Source organism: Meleagris gallopavo, chromosome 1, assembly GCF_905368555.1.
Source record: "Meleagris gallopavo chromosome 1, MGAL_WU_HG_1.1, whole genome shotgun sequence".
Lineage (NCBI taxonomy): Eukaryota > Metazoa > Chordata > Aves > Galliformes > Phasianidae > Meleagris > Meleagris gallopavo.
The window spans coordinates 50,339,846-50,360,542 of NC_139404.1; the positions used below are offsets into that span (position 1 = coordinate 50,339,846).

Genomic DNA, 20,697 nt, shown 5'->3' on the forward strand with positions numbered 1-20,697 from the left:
TGCATTGTCACAATACAGAACACAATTAGAGACTCTTTGTTATCATCTCTGGTATGCTCTGGTCTGGTGTCAGTATTTCCTCTACGCCACTCCCAGGGTTGGGATATCACAGTCCTGAATGGCACAGCTCTTGGAAGGACCAAGGGCAGCTGCTGTACCTAGTCTGGGCTTGCCTTGCCCCTGGGACACACAAACCAGGGAGTTTATGATAGTCATGGGAGCAGGCATGCCAGACAAGCTGGGAATAGGTTTAAGAGATGCTGTAGCTCATAGCTATCACTGGGTCATGTCTTGCTGCAGCCAGCACGGGAGTAAACACTGCATCTCCCACAGTACCTCCTCAGGGCACTGCTGGGAGTGGGAGCATTGGCTGTGATCACCTCCCTCTTGAGCACCTTCAGTGGGCAATAAAGCTGGGGCAGTGGCACAAAATGGCTCTTCCAAGCTGCTACCAAAGAGCAAGAAGGTGGCACCTCAAAAGGGCTAATGCCACTAAGCAAGCCCTGCAGCACAGAGCTTTGCTGCCAGGAATAGCAGTGGCAGCTGGGGGCGGGGTTGTCAGTGCAGGTAAACATCCCTGTCCCTAGTGATTATCCACTCAGCAGGAATGGCACAAGATGCGCGCGTGTGTGTTTTCTTTTTAAATAGAGAAAGGCCTCTTACATAAAGGAATCAAAGGTAAGGCAGAAAGACAAGCTGCGGCCTCTCGGGTGCCACCAATGAGGGTGGTGGGGCACGTGGCCAGGCAGGCGTGACTTCCCTCCCCCTGCCCACAGTGGTGGATTTCTGCATTCACAGAGGACAACCTTCCCTGGCATGCTTAAACCGTTTTTAATCTGCTTTGGGACCGGATCTTTTATAAACACCCTTGGCCAAAGCCCTTTCTTCCGGTTAGCCCCGGAGGAACCTCTTTCTGCAAGGAGGGATCAAGACCTAAGCAGAACTGGTCTGCAAGGAAGGCAGCCCATGAGACTATCAGACAAGGTGGTCATTCCAGATAGGACTGACTGTTAGTTGATGAGCAACAGGTGAAGCCAGCAGAACTCACAGAGCTGTTTAAACCTAACTGGGGCATGGGAACACAATGGAAAGAGCTTCTCGAGTGTATCTAGCATGAAGAAACCGTAATTGATGAGCAAACTACAGTTGTTGGATGAGTGCCAGTTTAAAAACATGACTGACAAGAAGAGTTATAACAGAAATTGGAAGGCAAAACACAAACCCACATAGGTCTGTGCTTGGTTCTACCACGGCTAATAGTGCTGCCATTAGTTCTGTGAGCCAGTTCTTCCTTACCCTGGTCTTCCTTACCCACCAATGCCCCCTTCTAGAAGTAGCTCACAGCTTCTCAGAGGTCCAAGATCCACAGCCTGAAAACAACCACCCTTGTCAGCACCAGGCAGGTCCCTAGAACAACATCCCCTCTGTCATCCTGTCACCACTTCACATTTCCCACAAGCCTCCTCCTCTTAAATCTTTTCACAGAAGCAAATAACAGCCCTTAGGCTACGAGATCTTGCTACAGACTGCTGAGAGCAGCCCTTTTCCTGCCCACTTTCCCTGTGATGGCAACCACCACTGCTGGTTAATTTGCCAGAGGACCTCAGGGGATGGTTTCATGCCAAAATCACTCTCCTGCAGCCTCTGGTTCTGGCTCAGGCCCTAATACATCCACTGCTCAATGCACACTGGCTTGTGCCACACAGAAGATTCTTTACTGCAGCACTTGCTTGTGTTTGGGGTCTTTTTCAAGAAAGGACAACCATACTCATGAACAGAGAGTAAGTTTAAGGGATGCCACTCCCCAGAAGACTAAGGCTGCTTGTTTGTAAGCAGGTTGCAAAAAAATGCTGCTGGGCTACGTTGCCCTCCACTTTCACACTGCTGACTTTCAGGCAGGTTCCACTGAAGCTTTTTCTGTTCCTCTGAACCACTCCACATTCTGGCACAACAGAAAGAGGATCAGGGATTTGAGCATCAACTTAATTCTGGTGCAATAGTTGAGTTGTACAGCAAAGCTGGTCATGAAGCAGCCTAAGGACGACACCAGGCTGGTGTTTCCTTGGAAGCTAAGATGCAGAGAAACTGTTAGTGCATGGAGGAAAGGCCTTGCTACAGCATCTGTAAAGTTTTTCAGGAAACCTGAGTCACAGCATCCTGGCACAGAGACATCTGTGAGTATGAGTGAGGAAAAACTGACCAGCATAAGCAAACACATCACTAAAGCAAAGCCAGGAACAACAGGAAACAAAACTATCACATTTTAATTTATTACAGCCAACAGTACAGTTAGAGTCCATTTACATCTTCCAGAGCAGCTTGCCCATGGATGACTTTCTTCCACGCACCCATGGAGATAACAAGTCTCCAAAAATACAAAAAAAAAAAAAAGAAAAAAAAAGAAAAAAAAAGAGAAAAACAAATCAAACTAAACATCTCAATCTTAAATTAATGCCTTTAAATAAATTCTCTCACTACCACTAGAATGTAATGACAGAGAAGTCAATACCCTGGCCTCTGAGCAGCACACAACTGCCTGCAAGAAGTGTCATCTGGATCTGGGATCTGCCCACAAGGGTGGTGGGAGGAGAAAAGTAAGCTTTACCTTTCTCCCTCCTTCCCTTGTGCTGGGGAATGTGCCATTAGCTTCTGGCAGAACGGAATGGTTGGGTAGAAAAGAGAGCAGTATTTCTATGCTATTCATCCTTCACACTCAGAATCACCATGTCTCTGTCACAGGTCTTATTTTCCCCTGAGAGCTTCCTGCCCCTCCTCACAAGTGTAAGGATAGAACATCACCTTTGCAGTCTTAAGGCGGTTCCTCATGGCACCTGCACAAGGAAAGGAGTTTGCAGGTCTTACTGCACATCCTCAAGAAGCCCATTTGGTTACTATCCATTGCAAAGAGCAACATGAGAGAACAAGAGAAAGGAAATGCATGCAGCTTTGCTCTTACTTGCAGGAACCTGACTCAGACAAACATGTTAACCTCAGCATCTCTCTGCTGACTGGGAGAACCTTCTGATCTAGGGTCCTCTCTACCACATGTGGCAGAGCTACATACTGGAGGACCCTAGCCCTAGGGTATAGCTATGGAGTGTACAGATGGTGCTAGCTGTGCAGGAGCTCAAAGAATATGAAAAGGATAGCAGCCAAGGAAACAATCTTGTAGATCTTTGCAGCAGTCAACCACCAGCCTCTTCCAGGACAGTTTCCCCCAGATCCCTTGGGTAGGGGATGAATGCATCACATGTACCACCACTAGTTCTAGACATCAGCTTTGACTTGCTCTTGTTTCTTAAAAGTGGTGTTGCAGAGAGTTGGGAGTGATCATCAAAAAAAAAAATAAATAAATAAACAAAAAAAAGCCTGTCTCAGAGCTCCGGGAAGAAAAGAGAGTAAGATTGAAATAAGCCAAAGCTTGAAGCATGGAGACAGCAAGCAGTGAGGTGAAGAAAACGATGCTGGTGCTTTCCCATGGCACAAGGGAGGACAGGAGATGACTGTTCTTCCATTTATAGTTATCTCTAAATGTTCAGCAGCCTTCCACATGCCAGAGAGAAGTGGTGCATCCTGCACGCTCAGCTAGGCACATGGAGTCACATGGCGATGTGGGAGATTTTCTTCCCCGCAACTCAGTATCCAAGTTGGGCAACAGAACTCTGCAGGGGAAAAAGGAATATCCAGGCAAGCAAGCAAATGAAGAGAGGAATGCAAAGGTTGGTCCCAATCCAACCAGCTACTGCCACCCAGAACAGAGGAGGAATCCCAGGCTGGACAACACAGACAATCACGAAGGATGAATCGCCATGTAAAATACATGTTTTCATAACAGTCTGCAAAGTCATTTCCTCCGTGCCATATTGGCGCATTCAGGCATCATCAATGAGCTTTTCACCATTTGCATCCTCCTTCCCACTACTCTCTCTCTCATTTCCTCCTCCTTCTTCTTCTTCTTCTGCCCCGTCTGTGTATGTGTCCTTCTGCCCATAGTTCAGAGTAGTGCGGGCAAGGTCCACCTCAATGGGAAAGACGTCTGCGTCTCGGAGCACAGCATAGCAGTCGTCATAGTACTTTGACATTGTGGAGACAAAACGCTGGAGCTGGAACACTATGTCCTGCACTGTAATGGAAATACGTTGGGAACAAATCAGGTGAAACCCCTTCCCAAACAGTATGAAGGCTGTGATCAAGACTCCCTCACCAGCAGGAGTTACAGACTCCCACTCATTAGTCCCACGTGGTGCCTGAGCACAGATATCTCAGGCATAGTCAATCATTGAATCATCATTGAAAAGACTTCCAAGATCATCCAGTCCAACCATTCACCTACCACCAATATTTCCCCACTAAAATAGGTCTCTCTTAGTACATCACATAAACATTTCTGGAACACCTCCAGGTGACTCCACCACCACCCTGGGCAGCCTGTGCCAGAGCCTAACCACTCCTCCAAAGAATAAATTTTTCCCAACGTCCAACCTGAATCTCCCTCCCCTGGTCAACTCGAGGCCAACAAAGGGTTCTTCAGCATAGACCATTAAGATGAACGAGGAGCATGAAGCCTGAAGCCACATATACCTGAGCCTTCCAGGTGCTGGACACAGCAGTGTACTCACCATGTTTCTGGTCTAGGAGCTCTATTTTCTCTAGCACATCTTTCCTCATCTTGGCAAAACGTGTGCGAGCCTCCTGGCGGCAACGCAGGATAAGGCGGTACTCGTAGTTCCCAGTGCTGACTCGGTAGAGGGGCTCGCCTAGAGCCTGCCAAAACACAGCACCATTTCAAAGACTCCCACAGCACTGCCTGAACACACAGTTTGCAAACCGATACAGACTTGAAGTGACCTTGGGTATTACAGCCCTCTCAGGAACTACAGTCAAGAAGCATGAAAGACTGTGATCACAGGCACAACAGCAAACTGGCAGTCATCGTGGCCATTCTCAAGACCAAATATGCACCAGCCACAGTAAAGAAGGGTGCCACTATAAAACAAAGAAAACGGAACAGGCACCTTCCGAGTCAGCACAGAGAAGTGCAAGGGCTTCTTAACTGAACTATTATGATAGATACCATACATAAGCAAGCCAAGGGCCTGAGGGATGTATTAATTTCCACAGCAAACTCTGAGCTTCAGTGCAAGTCTTACTCTGTATGGACTGCATAATGTAGTGTATGTCTCTACAGGGAATTCTGTGCTTTCTACAACCATCCCATCACAACATTCGATCCATTAGGGATGGGCCCATACACTGTCCCACAAAATAGTTTGGAGGGAAAGGTGTTAGGTTTGTCAGCTAAACAACATTCTTCTCTTGCACCTGCAAATCTAACATAAAAATCCATGTTACTGACTATGGCTTCATAATGTACACTACATATGCCAAAACCCAGAGATGTTACTCTGCTGGCCAAGACTGGGACTCTTCCCTTCCCAACTAGTACCAGAGATGTAATTAAAAGCTGTGTTAGGAAAGTTTTATTCATTCCTGGCACGGCAATCTAGGAATCACAATCACAATCAAATCTCTCCTCTGAAAATAATGCCTAGAATAAAACAGATCTTGCTTTTATGCAGGGAAACTGGGTATGTGGGGAGCACTTTTAGCTATCTTAAACAGAGCTGTTAAGGATGACAGATGTGAAAGTTTAAAACAGGCAGTAAACTGTTACTGGAGAATGTCAATGGGGATTGTTTTTTTTTTGTTGTTGTTGTTGTTGTTTTTTTTTTTTTTAAATCCTCCTGACTTCACATTACTTACTTTTTGGAAAAAAATATTCTTAAAAGAGATCCTATAATCCATTTCTTCAATAATAAATGGAGCTTTCATATGCATTTTTTTGCTGAGAAGCTAGACCTCCATTTCTCAGAAGCAAGATTTAATTAGAATTAATGGTAAGCTGTGCACTAGACACAAATGGAATCTGTGAAGATAACACCTTAAACCTTCTTACACAAGCTAATATTACTTAAACACCAAGAGAGGCAACCACCGTGCACAGAGGCAGATAAGATGACTGCTCCCTCTAGTATCCCACAGCACCCACTGTCAGTTTCCTAGGTAGTATTTAAGGATTTCCAGGTTCTAATGTGATAAGAACATATGGATGCAGTTCTTAGGATGTATTTGCTAGTGTGCTTGTGCACATCTAATTACAAGACAGTGTGCACACAGAATCTACAGTAACAGAGAATGCAGTTTGCTATGCCACAGTACTCACAATGCAGCTGTATTCTTCATCATCCATCTCTTTGACTTTCAGGCAGTAAGACTTCACAGGATTAAGACAGAAAAAAAGCAGATAAGGGAATATTAAGGATTAGAAGCAATTCAACCACAGCTCACAGCCAAAGAGTTGTATCATTTCAAGCCTTCCTTCAATTGCTGCAGCTAGGGACAGTGGGGAAATCACAGTGGGATCAGAGCAGATTCAGCATTCCAGGTAGAAAGAAAAACAGTTTAGGGAAAATGGTGTGGGAGGGAGAAGGATCTTATTTACATGAAGTATTTGCTCCTGTAATATGAGTATAACCCAGTAGGAGAAAAATCCTGCATTCAGCTACTGTTTGAGAAAACACACTGCTGGAAAACCATGTGCAAAGTGTAAATAAGGAAGAGAAAAAAAGATGAGCTATAGGAAGGATTGATATGGGAAGAGAAGTTGCCATTTTCACTTGCCTTAGGGTGCAGCTCCAAATATTTCCCTCAGCTGACAAACGCAAACAGATTACAATTACAGAAAAGATGCACTACATAACCCTACACTATTTTTGTTTTTTGGTGTAGAAAACAGGGTGTGAGTAGAATGGAAAAGGAAGAAAAAACAACAAACCATGGTCTAAATGAAAGCAAACATAATTTGACAGCTGTCCAATTTGGCTGAAGAAAGACAGCCCCAAACTGGCTCAAAAACAGGGACTCTGAGACTGTAGAGCTATTCAGGGGTGTTCAAAAGCACAAATTCAACCAGAATTCTTTACAAATGAATATGGAAATTAATTTGGTCAGATGGAAAGTAAGTCATCTGGATTCCAAGACACCCACTTTATTAGTGAGAACTATCAGATCAAAAGGAGATGTTTGAATCAGAGTTATCTGTCAATAGACAAAGAACTGGAGGAAGACAAAAGAAAGCATTCTCATATTAACCATGGAAGGATGCACATGTGATCGTGCAGACTGCATGTGATTCTCAGGCTACGATTCTAGAAAATGTAACTTCAACCAGCTTTAAAAAATAAGAGCAGCTCACCAGATATTCAAATTTGACATCCAGATATTTTTTGATAGTCAGCCTTGTGTCAGGAATGGCTTTATTCAGATACGTGTTCAAGTCAGTCAGCATCTGCAAGGGAAACATCCTATTGCCAAACCTAAGTTTAAAAAGCATGACTATAATTCATGAAGTCCAACCTTCTAACAGGCACAGGTCATGAGACTGTCTCGAGTTAACTCTTCTTTGAACTAGAACACATTGGAAAAAGAATGTTTGATCTTGATTCAGAATTGTCATTGTTAGAAGATCCATTACAGTTGCTAGTAAGTGGTTCCAACGCTAGAAATGCATGCCTCACTTCTAGTATGTATTCGTCTGCTTTTAACTCAACTTGTTTCATTTGTAATTAGCCCTGGAAATTGCTCTCCTGGATTCACAGGTGGACTAACCAAGACTGTCCATGCAATACAGCACCTAAAGTAGTGCTCAAATCAATATTTAATATCCTGTTTGCTAAACAAAATGAACGGATATCCTGATGGTTCACTCAGATTTGCTAAGCTCTCTTAAATTTAATGACATCTCTTAGTTATGGATACCAATATCAGGGAAAGGACTCCAGGGACTACACTGATCAAACTACCCTCCCAGCCCCAATAGACAACAAGAGCCATATATTTATAGGCAGAAGTCAAAGAGACAAGTCTGATATATTCCCTGTTTTAACTCTTAGGTTATTTATGAAGAGTTCTCTGAAGGAAAGCAACGACAGTCCTTCCCACAACAATTTGATCTTTATGATAATACCTTCAAATACAGTCATCTGTCTTTCTAGATACCCTCCTTCTCCAGACCCTCCAGACCACACCCCTACTGGTATGGTTAAGTTCTTTACCGGCTTAATCGTTTTCAGAAGGTGAATCCCAAACTTCTCAATGTTGCGATGGGCATCAGCAAATTTCACAAAAGCTTCACTGGCAGCTGGTTGAGGCTCCCGTACACCAATGACAGAAAAAACGTCTCCAAATGCTGGACGAGGGTAATAAATGCAAACAAATGGTAGAATGGGTTGGCCCTGGAGAAGAATCATGCTTCTAACGTTGCAACTCCTTCCCAAAACCTTGCACTTAGCTGAGATGATGCTATGAATAACAGACTAGAGGTTGGCAGGGCATTTCTTCCATGTTTTGAGTGAAACGCAGGGCCTGTGTTAGCATCATGACAGCTAACACCAGGAGGACAGCCCTCCCCATTTCACTTCTGCAACACTTTGTTTTCTTTGGGTGAAGGAATCACACCTTTAAGTATCAACTAAAACTCCTGAAACTGGAAGTTAAAGACTTCTGCTCCCTTTGCTCACTTGTTACCTCTGTGCGTCTGGGATAGCTCAAAGAAAGCTCTGAGAAGACTCTTGGTGTGTTCTGTCAAGCCTGTAATGGAAGACAGAAAAAGACATTGAAGTCATTTCACTGAAACATAACGTAGGCATCTTTCCTCCCCACATAGTATCTGATGAAAGACACAGCTTACCTTTGTACAGTTCTGCAGTCCTCTCCAGCTCCTCCAATCTCTTCACCAATCCATCTAAATGTAAACAAGAACCAGAATATTGAATTACAATAGTCAAATCTAGGACCTGGTTAAGATATGTCTGACTGGAAAAACACCAGCTTCCTATCTTTGGTTCAAATTTCTCTCAAATCCAAAGCCTGTCCTACAGTCTAATATGGGAAGATTTTAAAATAACTGCAAACTGGTTTTACAGTGCGAGGTCACTGTCTATCAGCATTCATTACATGGGTTCCCACTTGAAATTAATTTGATCTTAGTTATCATTTAAATGGCCCCAAGGCTATAATATACATCACCCAGGAAGAGGCAATCACAACAATGAGGTATAGAAGAAGGAAAGAACTGTGAAATACTAATGTGGGACACGTAAGTAATTATAAAAAGGTGGTAAGCACAGGAAGGCAAGTGTTCCCTTACGAAAATGTCCTCTTGGGTGATACTCACCATTGCAAAGTATGGCTCGGCTTAACCCCAGGGCATCTGCTGTCCCTGAGCTCATGTTCTCCACCAGTCGATGCTTTACCTTCTTCAATACTAGAAGCCAAAAGAGAATGGCAAACCAGGATCAGGGTCATTTCTACAGGCATGAAAAACACATCAGCACACTTCATCCATTTCTCAGATGCTGAATAAACTCTCTAGCCTCAGTCTAACTTACTATTGAGATACTATTGAGCAGCAGAATACCACAGAAACTTCAGTCCCGCTGCTGTGTGTAGCACATCATTTATCTTGTCCATCTGTTCTGTTCTCACATCCTATATACCTAAACCAATAGAGGTCCAGCACTTCCTTTGGAAGACTATGCCAATAAATCTCATTATAAGCTACCTATCATTGTATTTGTAATTGAATTTGCTGTACTACTTCAACTGAAGTCAGGATAAGAGGCTGAAAGCAAGGTGAGTAGGATTTAATGCTCAAAATTATTTTTGCCCACTTACATCTTATTTAAATCCTTTTGAGACCCAATGATGACATTCATTTCTCTCTTTGGTGGCCATACTCTGCAAATTATGCCCTTTTTAGCACCAGATGACTCAGCTGAGGATCACTGAGATCACTGAGGATCTGCTTAGGACTACCTTGCAACGAGAAGCTCAGAGCAGTTCTTGGAGAGAGGCACAAAGCCCTCTCATCTGCTCTCTATCACAGCGATCTCATCCCCACTCCCCAAGGCAGCAGGAAGCCAGAACTGATAAATAAGCCTGACATCTATTTAGGGGCAAACTGGCAGGAATGTCAAGCACCTGCAGCTCCTAAGAACATCAGCTGCAGCCATAGTGTCCAAGATATTCCATGCACTCGCTGCACTTCTGTTTCACCAGAAATCCATGCAAGTTCTTAGCACTTTCTGGAATCCTCATCTATTCATTGGGACATTAAATTAACCACCATTAAAAGAAAAGAAAGTATTCTTTCAGGAAAGTGAAAAATGCAGACCACATAGAAGAGACAACTGTATGGGCTTAGTTCAAAACAGATACTTTAAATCCTCTCCTCTTTCTTATAAAACATGTGACTGTACAAACCAGTGTAGATAGGTACTTCATCACAGTTCTAAAAGCTGAGGAACAGAATTCAGTGCCTTTCAACAGACATTTCAGCATACAGCTGAAAAATCTCAATAGGTCAGCATAATGTACACATTAAAAATAAATAGATCAAATGACTATCTAATTGAGTTTTGCTATCCATGGTTAATGCAACACAGAAAAGAAAGCATGCTGCAACAACAGCCAAGCCTTGATTTAATTCTCAAGACTACTTCAAAAAAGCAAGGAAGGATTTTTTTTTAAACCTCTTATTCTCTTTGACAGTTTCAATTTGAAAATGTTTGAGCTAGGAGGAAGAATGGAAACAGAACAGTACTTCAGTTCCACCTGTGACCAATCTTTCACCCCTCCATGTTGCTTTAACACTGTAGGGAGACAGAAATCACTACATCTTACCGATATCCAAAGACTTGCCCTGCTTTGGGTCAGCCTGAAGTTTGTTGTAGTGAATTGTCACTTCTCCCTGTAGGAAAAGCAAATTCAAAGCTGCTGCGCTGGAACCAAGTGACAGCAGCTTTCCTTCACTGATGGACAGTACAATGTAAACCATGACCCAAAAGCTCCACCTCCTACCTCTCACCTTTACCATCTGTATCATCTTGGCAACTTCCACCTTGGTTTTCCCTTTGACAGATTTGCCATTGACCCCTGTGATTTCATCACCCGCTGCTACGGTCCCATCTAAGGCTGCTGGAGTGTTATCAAATACCTAGAGAAGGGGAGGAAAAGCACAAGCAGTGTGGAATCAGAAGAATGAGAAAGAATGGGGCAGGGCTGAAGAACAAACACCTGGCAGCTATATTTCTGCTATTTAACTTGGTTGCATCTATGTACAGTTCATGGTGAAGCATCAATTTTTCTCCTAATTCTGAGGTGGAATGATCACCTTGCTCTCTCAGGAACTTTGTCTTCATGACACACCTTTTCATGCACAGGACTTAAAAGCATCAACACTGTTCCTCTCTGAATTCTAACATGCTCTCCAAGAAGAATAATCTCAGAAGTCTTCATGTAATTCTTCCATGCATACTAGATGCTGGAGTAAGGAAATCTTATCTACTGTAAAGTGAAATTTCTCAAACTTTGAGAGAAACAAATAGCACGGGGCTCTCCACGGCTTCATCTCTCAGGCCAATGCCCTTTCATTTACTCTTCCTTCCCAGGTGCCCACCTGGACAATATAGAGACAGGGGCAGTATTGTGCTCCTCCCCCAATGCTGATCCCAATCAGGTTCTGGGAGTCCTTCTTCAGGGTCACTGTCCCAGGTACAGTGGGGATCCCTCTAGAATGAGAAAGGAGGTAATGGAAAACTGAACACAGCAGACAGAGCTGTATCTGTATGAAACAACTGTGGTATCTGACAATAAAAACTGAACATCTGATAGACACTGTATGTTTTAATTAAGCACATTATCTCTGCCATAGAGTCTATAAGCACACGACAACAGAAAGACACTCTGAGCTGCTGTTTTTGAGACAGCGTGCATGGAGTGAAGGAGGGAGATATGCAGAGAGAACACTGCTTTGTTTTAGACAGTGTTTGAGCTGGTCTTTGTGCTAGAGTAAGAGATAAGTATGTGCAACATAAATGAGACTCCATGTCAAAGAAACTGCTGATTTCATAAAACTTTTTACTTGTTCAAAAAATTCCAAAAAATTTGCTCCTTACAAACCCATGGGCTCCAGAGGTTTTCTCCATTTATTGCTGCCTCTTATTGTCTTCCATTATAAACTTTTTTTTGTCCCTCCAGCTAAGATCATTAATTCACTGAGGATCTGCTTAGGACTACCTTGCAACGAGAAGCTCAGAGCAGTTCTTGGAGAGAGGCACAAAGCCCTCTCATCTGCTCTCTATCACAGCGATCTCATCCCCACTCCCCAAGGCAGCAGGAAGCCAGAACTGATAAATAAGCCTGACCCTTTAGCACGTTTTAGAATCAGAATTGTTTGTTGGAAGGGAGCCTTAAAGGCCATCTAGACAAACCCCCTACAACGGACAGAAATGCCTACAGCTAGATCAAGATGCTCAGAGCTCTTCCAGCCTGACCTTGAATATCTCCAGGGATGAAGCATCTACACCCCAGGGCAACCTGTTCCTTACTGGTACTTCACTACACTTACTGGAAAATAAGTCTACATACAGTCTAAATCTCTCTTCTAGTCTGAAACCATTTCCCTTTGTACTACACAAGGGACCCTGCTAAAGAGTTTGTCCCCTTGTTTCAGCATCCCTCTAGATGCTGAAAAGCTGCTCTCTGGTTTCCCTGGAGCCTTCTCTTCTCCAGGCTGAACAGTTCCAGCTCTCTCAACTTCTGCTCTCATAGGGTAGATGTTCTGTCCCTTGGATCACTTCCGTGGCCCTCCTCTGCATGTGCTCTAACTGGTCCACGTCTCCTGTACTGAGGGTTCCACATTAGGACACACTACTACAGGAGAGGTCACACAGAACAGAGCAGAGATGCAGGATCACCTCCCTCTCCCTGCTGACCGTACTGCTTTGGATGCAGCCCAGGACACAGTTGGCTCTCTGGTCTGTGAGGGCACACTGCTGGCTCATGTCCAGCTGCCATCTACCAGTGCCCTCAAGTCCTCTTCAGCAGGGCTGTGCTCCATCCTTACATCTCCCAGCCTGTACTGGTAGAGGGAGTTGCCACGACCCAGGTGCCAGACCTTGCACTTGGCCAAGAACCTCATGAGGTTCTTGAGTTCACTGCTCGAGCCTCTCCAGGTCTTTCTGGCCTTGTCAGCAACAGGGAAATCTATCTGCTGCCATTTGGTTTGAGCTGTGAAGACTATTTCTACTGTTAGAAAAACAAAACAAAACAAAAACCAGATGAGGGCCATACTCACAGCTTATCTTCCTCAATATCATAATCCAAATCTGCAAACATCGTTTTCGCTAACTGGAACCTGATTGTCTGAAAACACTTGTTGCACACTCCCTGGGAAGAAAGGACAGAGCAAAACCCCGTAAGACCACGGTCTCTGCAGGTGACCACGGGCACCAACTTCAACTCCCACCCCCTCTATTTCTGAATGGCAAATCGCGCCCTGCCCTGATACTGGGGATGAGAGAGAGGCCAGGTCCCTGCATGCTCTGCTCCACAGCGCCCCAGGTGCAGCACCACAACCGTTGGTAGCCCACGGCCCGCTCCCCGCGGATACTCCAGCTTTGTTCTCGGTTTCCTAGCAACTCACGTGACCCCCGATACCTATCGCATGCAGAAGGCCCCGCTCTCCCCGCCCGCCTCTCGTGCTAGCAGGCTGGGGCCCCGCTCGCTGCCCCGGGCTCGGTCACGCTGCCGCCGCCCGCCCCACATCAAAGTCGAGACCTTTGACGGCGGCCGGGCCGACCCCCCACGCGCCCCACGCGCGGTGCCGCTGCTGTCGTCACCTTTCCGATGACCTCACGCCTCGGATACCCCTCGTCGCCTCAGCCGGGCCCGGGCCCGACGGCGTTGCCAGGGCAACGGCGGCGCGAAGGACGGCCTGGTGGTCCCGTGGCTCACCGGAAGTGACCGCCCGGCGCGCAGACCGACCGCCTTCAGCCCGCTGACGCGTCGCCGCCGGAGCCGACCGGAAGCGCACGGCCAGGCCCCGCCCCCTCCGCTCGCGCCATTGTTGCCATGGGGACGCTTCCCCTGCCCCCGCCATCTTGAGAGTGGCGCACTCGCCATTTTGAGAGTGGCGTGGTGTTAGCAGCTCGCTTCTCTCGGCTGTGTGGGACTCTGAGCATCACAGATGCTAAGAGTCTTGCTAAGAGCAAGAGTGGATTTTATTCCTCCGTGTGAAGCCCTGGATCTGAGACATTGTATATTCATAGAATCATTGAATATCCCGAGTTGGAAGGGACCCATAAAGACCATCGGGCTCCGCACAGGGCCACCCAAAAATCAGACCCTGCGTCGGAGAGATGCTCCTTGAACTCCAGAGCCTCCCAGAAAGTTACACCAGCCGCCCAGCTGGGATTCATTCCTAAGGCAGGAGCTCCTCCGTGTGGGCGCTGCCGAGAATGGCTGCGGGAAGGCAGCGTGTCTGATGGGCTCTGCTTTTGTGCTTCTCCACTGGTGTGTGTATATTGAATATGCCCCTCAATCTGCCCCTGAAGCATCCCTGAAGTCTTTGTACACGCGTGCTGGGTGACCCTGCCTTTTGTGTGCAGGTCTTGATGGAGGAAAAGCTTAACATGAGCCAGCAGTGTGTGCCCTTGCGGCTTGGAAGGCAAATGGTATCCTGGGCTCCATCAGAAGAGGGGTGGCCAGCAGGGACAGGGAGGTGATTGTCCCCCTCTACTCTGTTCTTGTGAGGCCCCATCTGGAGTACTGTGTCCAGGTCTGGAGCCCTCAGTACAAGAAAGACAGGGAGCTGTTGGAGAGGGTCCAGAGGAGAGCCACGAAGATGATCCGGGGACTGGAGCATCTCCCCTATGAAGACAGGCTGAGGGAGCTGGGCTTGTTCAGCCTGGAGAAATGAAGGCTGCGGGGTGACCTCATTGCAACCTTTCAGTACGTAAAGGAGCCTACAATCAACTCTCTGAAAGGGTTGACAGCTGCAGGACAAGGGGAAATGGTTTGAAGTTGAGGGAGGGGAGATTTAGGTTGGATGTCAGGGGGAAGTTCTTTACTGTGAAAGTGGTGAGGTGCTGGAACAGGCTGCCCAGAGAGGTTGTGGATGCCCCGTCCCTGGAAGTGTTCAAGGCCAGATTGGATGGGGCCCTGGGCAGCCTGGTCTAGTATTGAATGTGGAGGTTGGTGGCCCTGCATGTGGCAGGGGGATTGGAGATTCATGACCCTTAAGGTCCCTTCCAACCCTGGCCATTCTGTGATTCTGTGGTTGGATGCACTCTGCATGAGATGGAGAATGATCTGCGTGAGCCCTAGGGCTGTGTGTGTCTCAATACTAGAAATCTGGTAGATCACCTCATCCCAAGGGGGAAAAGTAATGAAAATGATCATCTGAAATAAAATAAATAAAAAAAAAACAACAGCAAAACAAAACATAATGCTTACTGCCTACCAGTACAGTTTGAATCAAGATTGCTCAGCAAATACAGACTTTTTTCCACCTTTAGATACGCAATACAGCAAAGTCAGCCCAGGCTCTGAGAGTCAAACTCTCTTTTGCTCATCTTTCATCACATATAATAACGAGTCTGCAAGCAGATCACATGCTGCATGACTATTTGGCTTCTTGGCACTCAAATGTATTGCTCTGTGCTGGGTCTCTGCTGAGTCTGGTGTTTCTGGCTGCTTTTCTGCTACTGTTGTCAGTTTAGAGTCAATGTGACTAACGCTGAGCTAACATCCTCCCCAGTCACTGTCCTTCAAGCATGTTTTCTGTTCTGGGGGATAAGTATGAGGATTATGTTCTCCTTCTCAGGCCAACCCCTGCCTGGTACTTCACAGCTTGTCCTACTTCTGCTGGCTGCATGTATCTTTGCATGGTACAGGTATGGGGCTGTTGGCTCCACTAAGGTGGGATAGAGAGGCAGTCATATGCAAACTTATCTCATGCCAGGGTGTCTGCTGTTAGCACATGAGTCCTGTAGCTACAAACTCAGAGAGGAATGAGTGAGAAATGTTGAAAAGGTGGCTACATAACTGCTTGTTTACCAACCTGTAAACTTCATCACTGCCACAATGGACATCTTAGGACCTCTAGGGATGAGGTATAGCTTCTGTCCACTGGCAAGCTGGAAATATCCTTCCCCACTGGAGCACCAGGATCTGAGAGCATGGCCCATACTGTTTCAAAAAGATACAATATTACTGCCCCTTGGAGTTCAGATTGAATTAATTTGGGTGGTGATATTTCACAATTTATGGTTGAAACCATTTTTCTGTTTTTGCGGGGTTTTTTTCTTCTGTTTTTGTTTGTTTGTTTTTGTTTGTTTTGCCTTGATTAAATTTATTTTCTTTTGAACTTTTGTTGTTGTTGTTGTTGTGATGGGTGTTCTGGAGTTTCTTGAATTTAGGATTATCAGAAGTTTATCCAGAGGAAAGCATTCTGATAACAAGACCACTGTCTGGTAGACACATTGTATTTCCACTTGCACCAAACACATTTCATTTCCCCTTGGCATTGCTTCATTTCTTCTCAAGGATCTAAGTCTCAGGTGCATCTGTTCTAACCCACTGCTAATATGCTATTCAGTCCTTATCACAGAATCATAGAGATTGAAAGGTACCTCTGGAGAACAAGTCCCCTTGCTAAAGCAGATTTCCTACAGTAGGTTACATGGGAAAGCATCCACATGGGTCTTGAATATCTCCAGCAAAGAAGACTGCACAGCCTTTCTGGGCAGTCTTTTCCCCTAGAACCTCCAGCTGTTAGTTAGATCAAGGCATTAGCCATGGAAATGCATTTGCAACTTGAAAAAACAGCGATGCAAAGCCTAACAAGGTTTCTGAGACCCCGCAGGTGGAAAGTTTGGGATCTTGGCCTTTGCACACCAAGAACACGATCGCACATTACTGCACAATCTAGAAAGACTGTCCATCTTGCAAGGTGCCACCAGAGCTCACAGTGCTTGTGTTAAGCCCTGAGGGTGTGGAGCCCTGTGGTGAAAGAGCAATGGGGCATATAGGGGGCCACATTTCATGAGCAGTGGCAGAGCGTAGGATGGGAAACAGGCAGAGATTTGCCCTCATTATGCCTGGGTCTAACATGCCAAATTACCCCATCCTCTCCTCACCTCCTTGATGTAAAAGACTCTTGTTGAGAGTGGCCATAATTCACGGTGAACACCCTGCCTCCCCCTTACTCCTTTCACACCCGCTGCTCTCCATTTTCCTTCCAGAAAAAAATGTGTCTTTGATGAAATGAAATGGCTCAGTCAAAGAACCCCTCAAATGGTTGGGGACCCCTGCACTTGGCCACCCTTGCCCACTTCCCAGCTCTATTTCTGGCCGAGTTTGGAGTTTAAGTAGGCTGACCTTGTGCCCCGGCTGCCCTGGGGGTCAGTGATGAAAGCGGATGGAGGCTTCACAGTCAGGTCTCTTGTGTGTGACTCTTTTGTTCTCGGACAGGGGTGTGCAGTGCCTGGGACAGTGCTTAATTGTTCGGGGGCACTGCTTTACCCGTCATGCCCTTCCCCGGGCGGCCCCAGCCCTTCTTGCTCATGCGTGGGAGGGAGGCAGCTTCTCCAGTTGGGGTAGGGAGGAGGAAGCACAGTCTGGGTTGCTCGGCATCATTTCTGGCTGTTTGTTAATCGATGTAATAAATTTTAGAGTGCCAGGAAGCAAAAATAAAAATAAGAAAAAAGAGAGGAATTCCTGGCATCATTCACAAATCCTGTTTGTCGCTGAGTGCATCCTCCCTTGTCCTGTTGCTTGGTCCATATGTCATGTTTCACGGATGCACCCCGGCACCACAGGCTTAGGGAAACAAGGTTGGGCTTAGTCTGAGAGGAGACGGTGGGCTTGTGACAGGGGGTGCAGAAGCCTGGGTTCGGGCATATTGACAAGACAAGGTGGTGGTGTGGGAGAGTGAGTCCAAGACTGGAGGTGTTGGAGCTCCTGGAAGACTTTGCTAGGCCCAGGCTGAGCACCCACACCTGGCAATGCCCTGTCAGTATGCAGTGGGTTTGCTGTAGATAAACAGGAGAAGGATGGCAAACAGCCTTTGGGGCTGATGATAAAGAGCTGAAAGCTTGCAGACATCTCTGATGGAGATAGATAAGCATGTGGGAAGCTTTGTACTACTCAGTATCTCTTTGATGCTCCCTCTGCATCTTTCTTTTTGCAGTGAGCCCTTCCCGTGCCTCACATCTTCATTGCAGCTGGAGGCTGGGCAGAATACTGCATAGCAGGCTGTCTTCTCTGCTGTTTCAGTGAGTGACTGCACAAAGGAAATGGATAAAAGGAGTGGAGGGTCAGAGTTTAATTACCCTATTGTGTGCAGAGATGAGTGATGGACAGAGACTGTCAGTGGGTCACCGATTAGCTGCCATGGAGCAGACAGAGGAGGGGGAAATTGTGATGAGCCCCCTGGACAGAGCAGTGTTGGGGACAGCCAAGTGATGGTGAGACATGGAGATGGCAGCTCAGAATGGGAGACCCTTTTTAATTGAGTTGCTCCCCCCAATCCTTGTGCTTTGTTACTGCCTCCATAAGGAGCCCCATGGACTCCAAACTCTCTGCTGGGCCCTGCGTGCTTCACTGGCCAGGGTGTGAGAGCTGCTTGGGTGGCAGATCCTCTGGGGGATGTAGAATAAGGTCAGTCATTGCCTCCAACTGCACTGAGCTCTCATGTCCCGGTAGGGTGGAGGCAAGGAAAGAGGGAAGAAAGGCAGGAGGGAAGGTAAGGAAGAAGGCTGAAGGAGGTGGCTGCTGGTGGGTGAGGTGTGGTACAGGCAGGGCTGCTCTGTCCAGATGTGACGGTCTCATGCAGAGAGATCTGCCCAAGAATCCTGTCTGAATCCCCACAGCCTCATCGTGACCTGCCTTGAACATGGATGAATGTCTCAGGTAATAAGTTACTCTCCCCCTTACAATTCTGGCATTTGTTGGCTCTGGGGCTGAGAGACCAGGGTGATTCTCCTGGCAGAGCTGTGACCTGTTTTTGTATAACAAGGCAGGCGGAACAAATTTCTGTAACTCTTACCCCTTCTGGTTCCCACTCCTCATCCTACACAGTGTCAGTTTCTCTCTCCTACACTCTCAACAATTTGATCTACTCATCCCCAATCCTGCCCTCAGTCCTGCCACACAATATCACACCTAACCTTCTTCCACCAGTCCTATTACTTTTGTCTCAAGGCTCCTCTATCTTCCCCTTTTTCCTGCAAACCCTCTGCATATCCTCTTAGGGATTCTGGCATCCATATTTGACCTCCAAGGTCCAGCTCTCCTTGTCCCCTCTCCCTTTCACCTCTGCTTCTCCCTTTCTTGCCTTTCTCTCCTTGCTCATCTTTTACCTCTCTTTCCTGTCCCCGTCATCCCTCATCTCCCAGGGCTGTTTGCATGAATCGTTTCTGAAATCATGAGATCACTGTTTTTTTCTGTCTCTCTGTCAGTGGGAACATCACATTAAGGAGCGTGGAGAAGTGACCGGGGGCCATTGGGGTGACGCTGGCACCCCCTCTCCTCACTCTTCCTACTCCCCTCTTCTTCTGTATCAAAGGAGGCTTTGTTGTCCAAAAGCAGAAAGAGAAAAGCAGATAAAAAGGCGGAACATGTGATCTCATTGGCTTTATTTAGACATTCAGTTAACCCGCCTCTCCTTTCTAGATTCATCCAAAATTATCTAAGTAAGAAACCATAACCCATCTTCAGGTTTCTAATTTGTGAAAGAGATGGCGGTGAGTTGTTTTTCTCCAAAGAGATTTCAGCAGCTAAACTCCTGGTCTCCACAAGGTGCAAAGATGAACCCAACAGGGCTTGCTGTCAGCTGAGTGATGCCTTTCACTGCAGCAGTCTTGACTGCAAAACTGTGGGATGCAACCTGGTTGACCAGAGAAAAGCAAATCCTTTTCCTTGTTTCACCATTCATAAGTGAGGTAACTCTTAGAGGATCCAGAAAAATGCATTGCTTCAGTGGGGGCACTGCTTTGTGAGATCAGTGGTTTTAGCATTAGGCACTCAACTTTTAAATTCTTGAGTTTCTGGATCAGCTAAGGGTTTCCTTACTGACCAGGGCAAAAGTCTCCATCTCAGAATGCTTTATTTGCCTTTTGTGTTGGTAATCATCGGTGATTTTCGGCTGAGTTTGACTAAACCACCACTGTGAGCACCCTGTGCAATTGAGCTGCTATGGGAGAAATAGGGCATGGCTGGGATTGAAGTGAAGATCTGTGTCTGTGTTAGGATTCATTTAGACGTTATCAAGCCAAGAGACAGGAAGAGGATTGTTATATATTTGTTAATTTTTACATCTCAGATGGGCTGAATGCTTCACAAGGACTCTGCATGCAGTTTCGAAACAGATATGGTTGACTTGGTGCAACTCTTTATTCTGGACACAATCATACAAATATAAGAGTTTGGTTAGTGTGTCATTTTTATGATGTTTTAATCACGTTGGTTCAGGAAACCACCAGGCAAGAGGTCCTTCTAATGTGGGAATCTAATAGCTCTTTTATCTGCGTAGTCTGTTCCCGTTCTCTACAGGAATAAAAATTTTCCACATAAAGTCTTACATCCACAGCTTTGTATGCATGTGCATCAGAAGCTTCCTTTCTGTGTCACTAAGGTAGATGTATAGAGATTGTTTCAAGGGCCTGCTAAAATAATTAAGGAGCTGCATGGTAGAATGGTGCAGAAAGCATGGCAGATGGAATCAGGGAGTGTATGTCCTGCTCGCCTAGAGTACATTGCAGACTGAGATAGAGATGGGACAAAGGGCAGAGG

General features: G+C 46.1%; 1 protein-coding gene across 2 annotated transcripts; it reads right to left on the bottom strand.

The window, feature by feature from the left end:
• Window positions 1-2,254: 2,254 nt before the first annotated feature.
• PICK1 (protein interacting with PRKCA 1) lies at window positions 2,255-13,954 on the bottom strand. Of its 2 annotated transcripts, none has more exons than XM_010711081.4 (13): window positions 13,743-13,954; window positions 13,199-13,290; window positions 11,519-11,630; window positions 10,928-11,056; window positions 10,744-10,810; window positions 9,236-9,325; window positions 8,750-8,803; window positions 8,587-8,649; window positions 8,115-8,248; window positions 7,256-7,348; window positions 6,224-6,274; window positions 4,620-4,764; window positions 2,255-4,123 (listed from the first exon to the last, which is right to left on the bottom strand). In XM_010711081.4, the coding sequence occupies exons 2-13, from the start codon at window positions 13,237-13,239 to the stop codon at window positions 3,873-3,875; spliced, it is 1,230 nt and encodes a 409-aa protein (XP_010709383.1). In that variant the 5' UTR covers window positions 13,240-13,290; window positions 13,743-13,954; the 3' UTR covers window positions 2,255-3,872. The 2 variants fall into 2 exon arrangements, with proteins under 2 accessions (XP_010709383.1, XP_019470383.1); XM_019614838.3 differs by having other exon boundaries at window positions 13,858-13,947.
• Window positions 13,955-20,697: the final 6,743 nt, after the last annotated feature.

Excerpts from the sequence above, each read along its gene's own strand:
- PICK1 (XM_010711081.4), bottom strand. The coding sequence starts at position 13,239 with ATGTTTGCAGATTTGGATTATGATATTGAGGAAGATAAGCT. Across the intron at positions 11,631-13,198 it reads GATATTGAGGAAGATAAGCT|AGGGATCCCCACTGTACCTG; the intron begins GTGAGTATGGCC and ends TTCTCATTCTAG. Across the intron at positions 8,650-8,749 it reads GACTGCAGAACTGTACAAAG|GCTTGACAGAACACACCAAG; the intron begins GTAAGCTGTGTC and ends CTTCCATTACAG.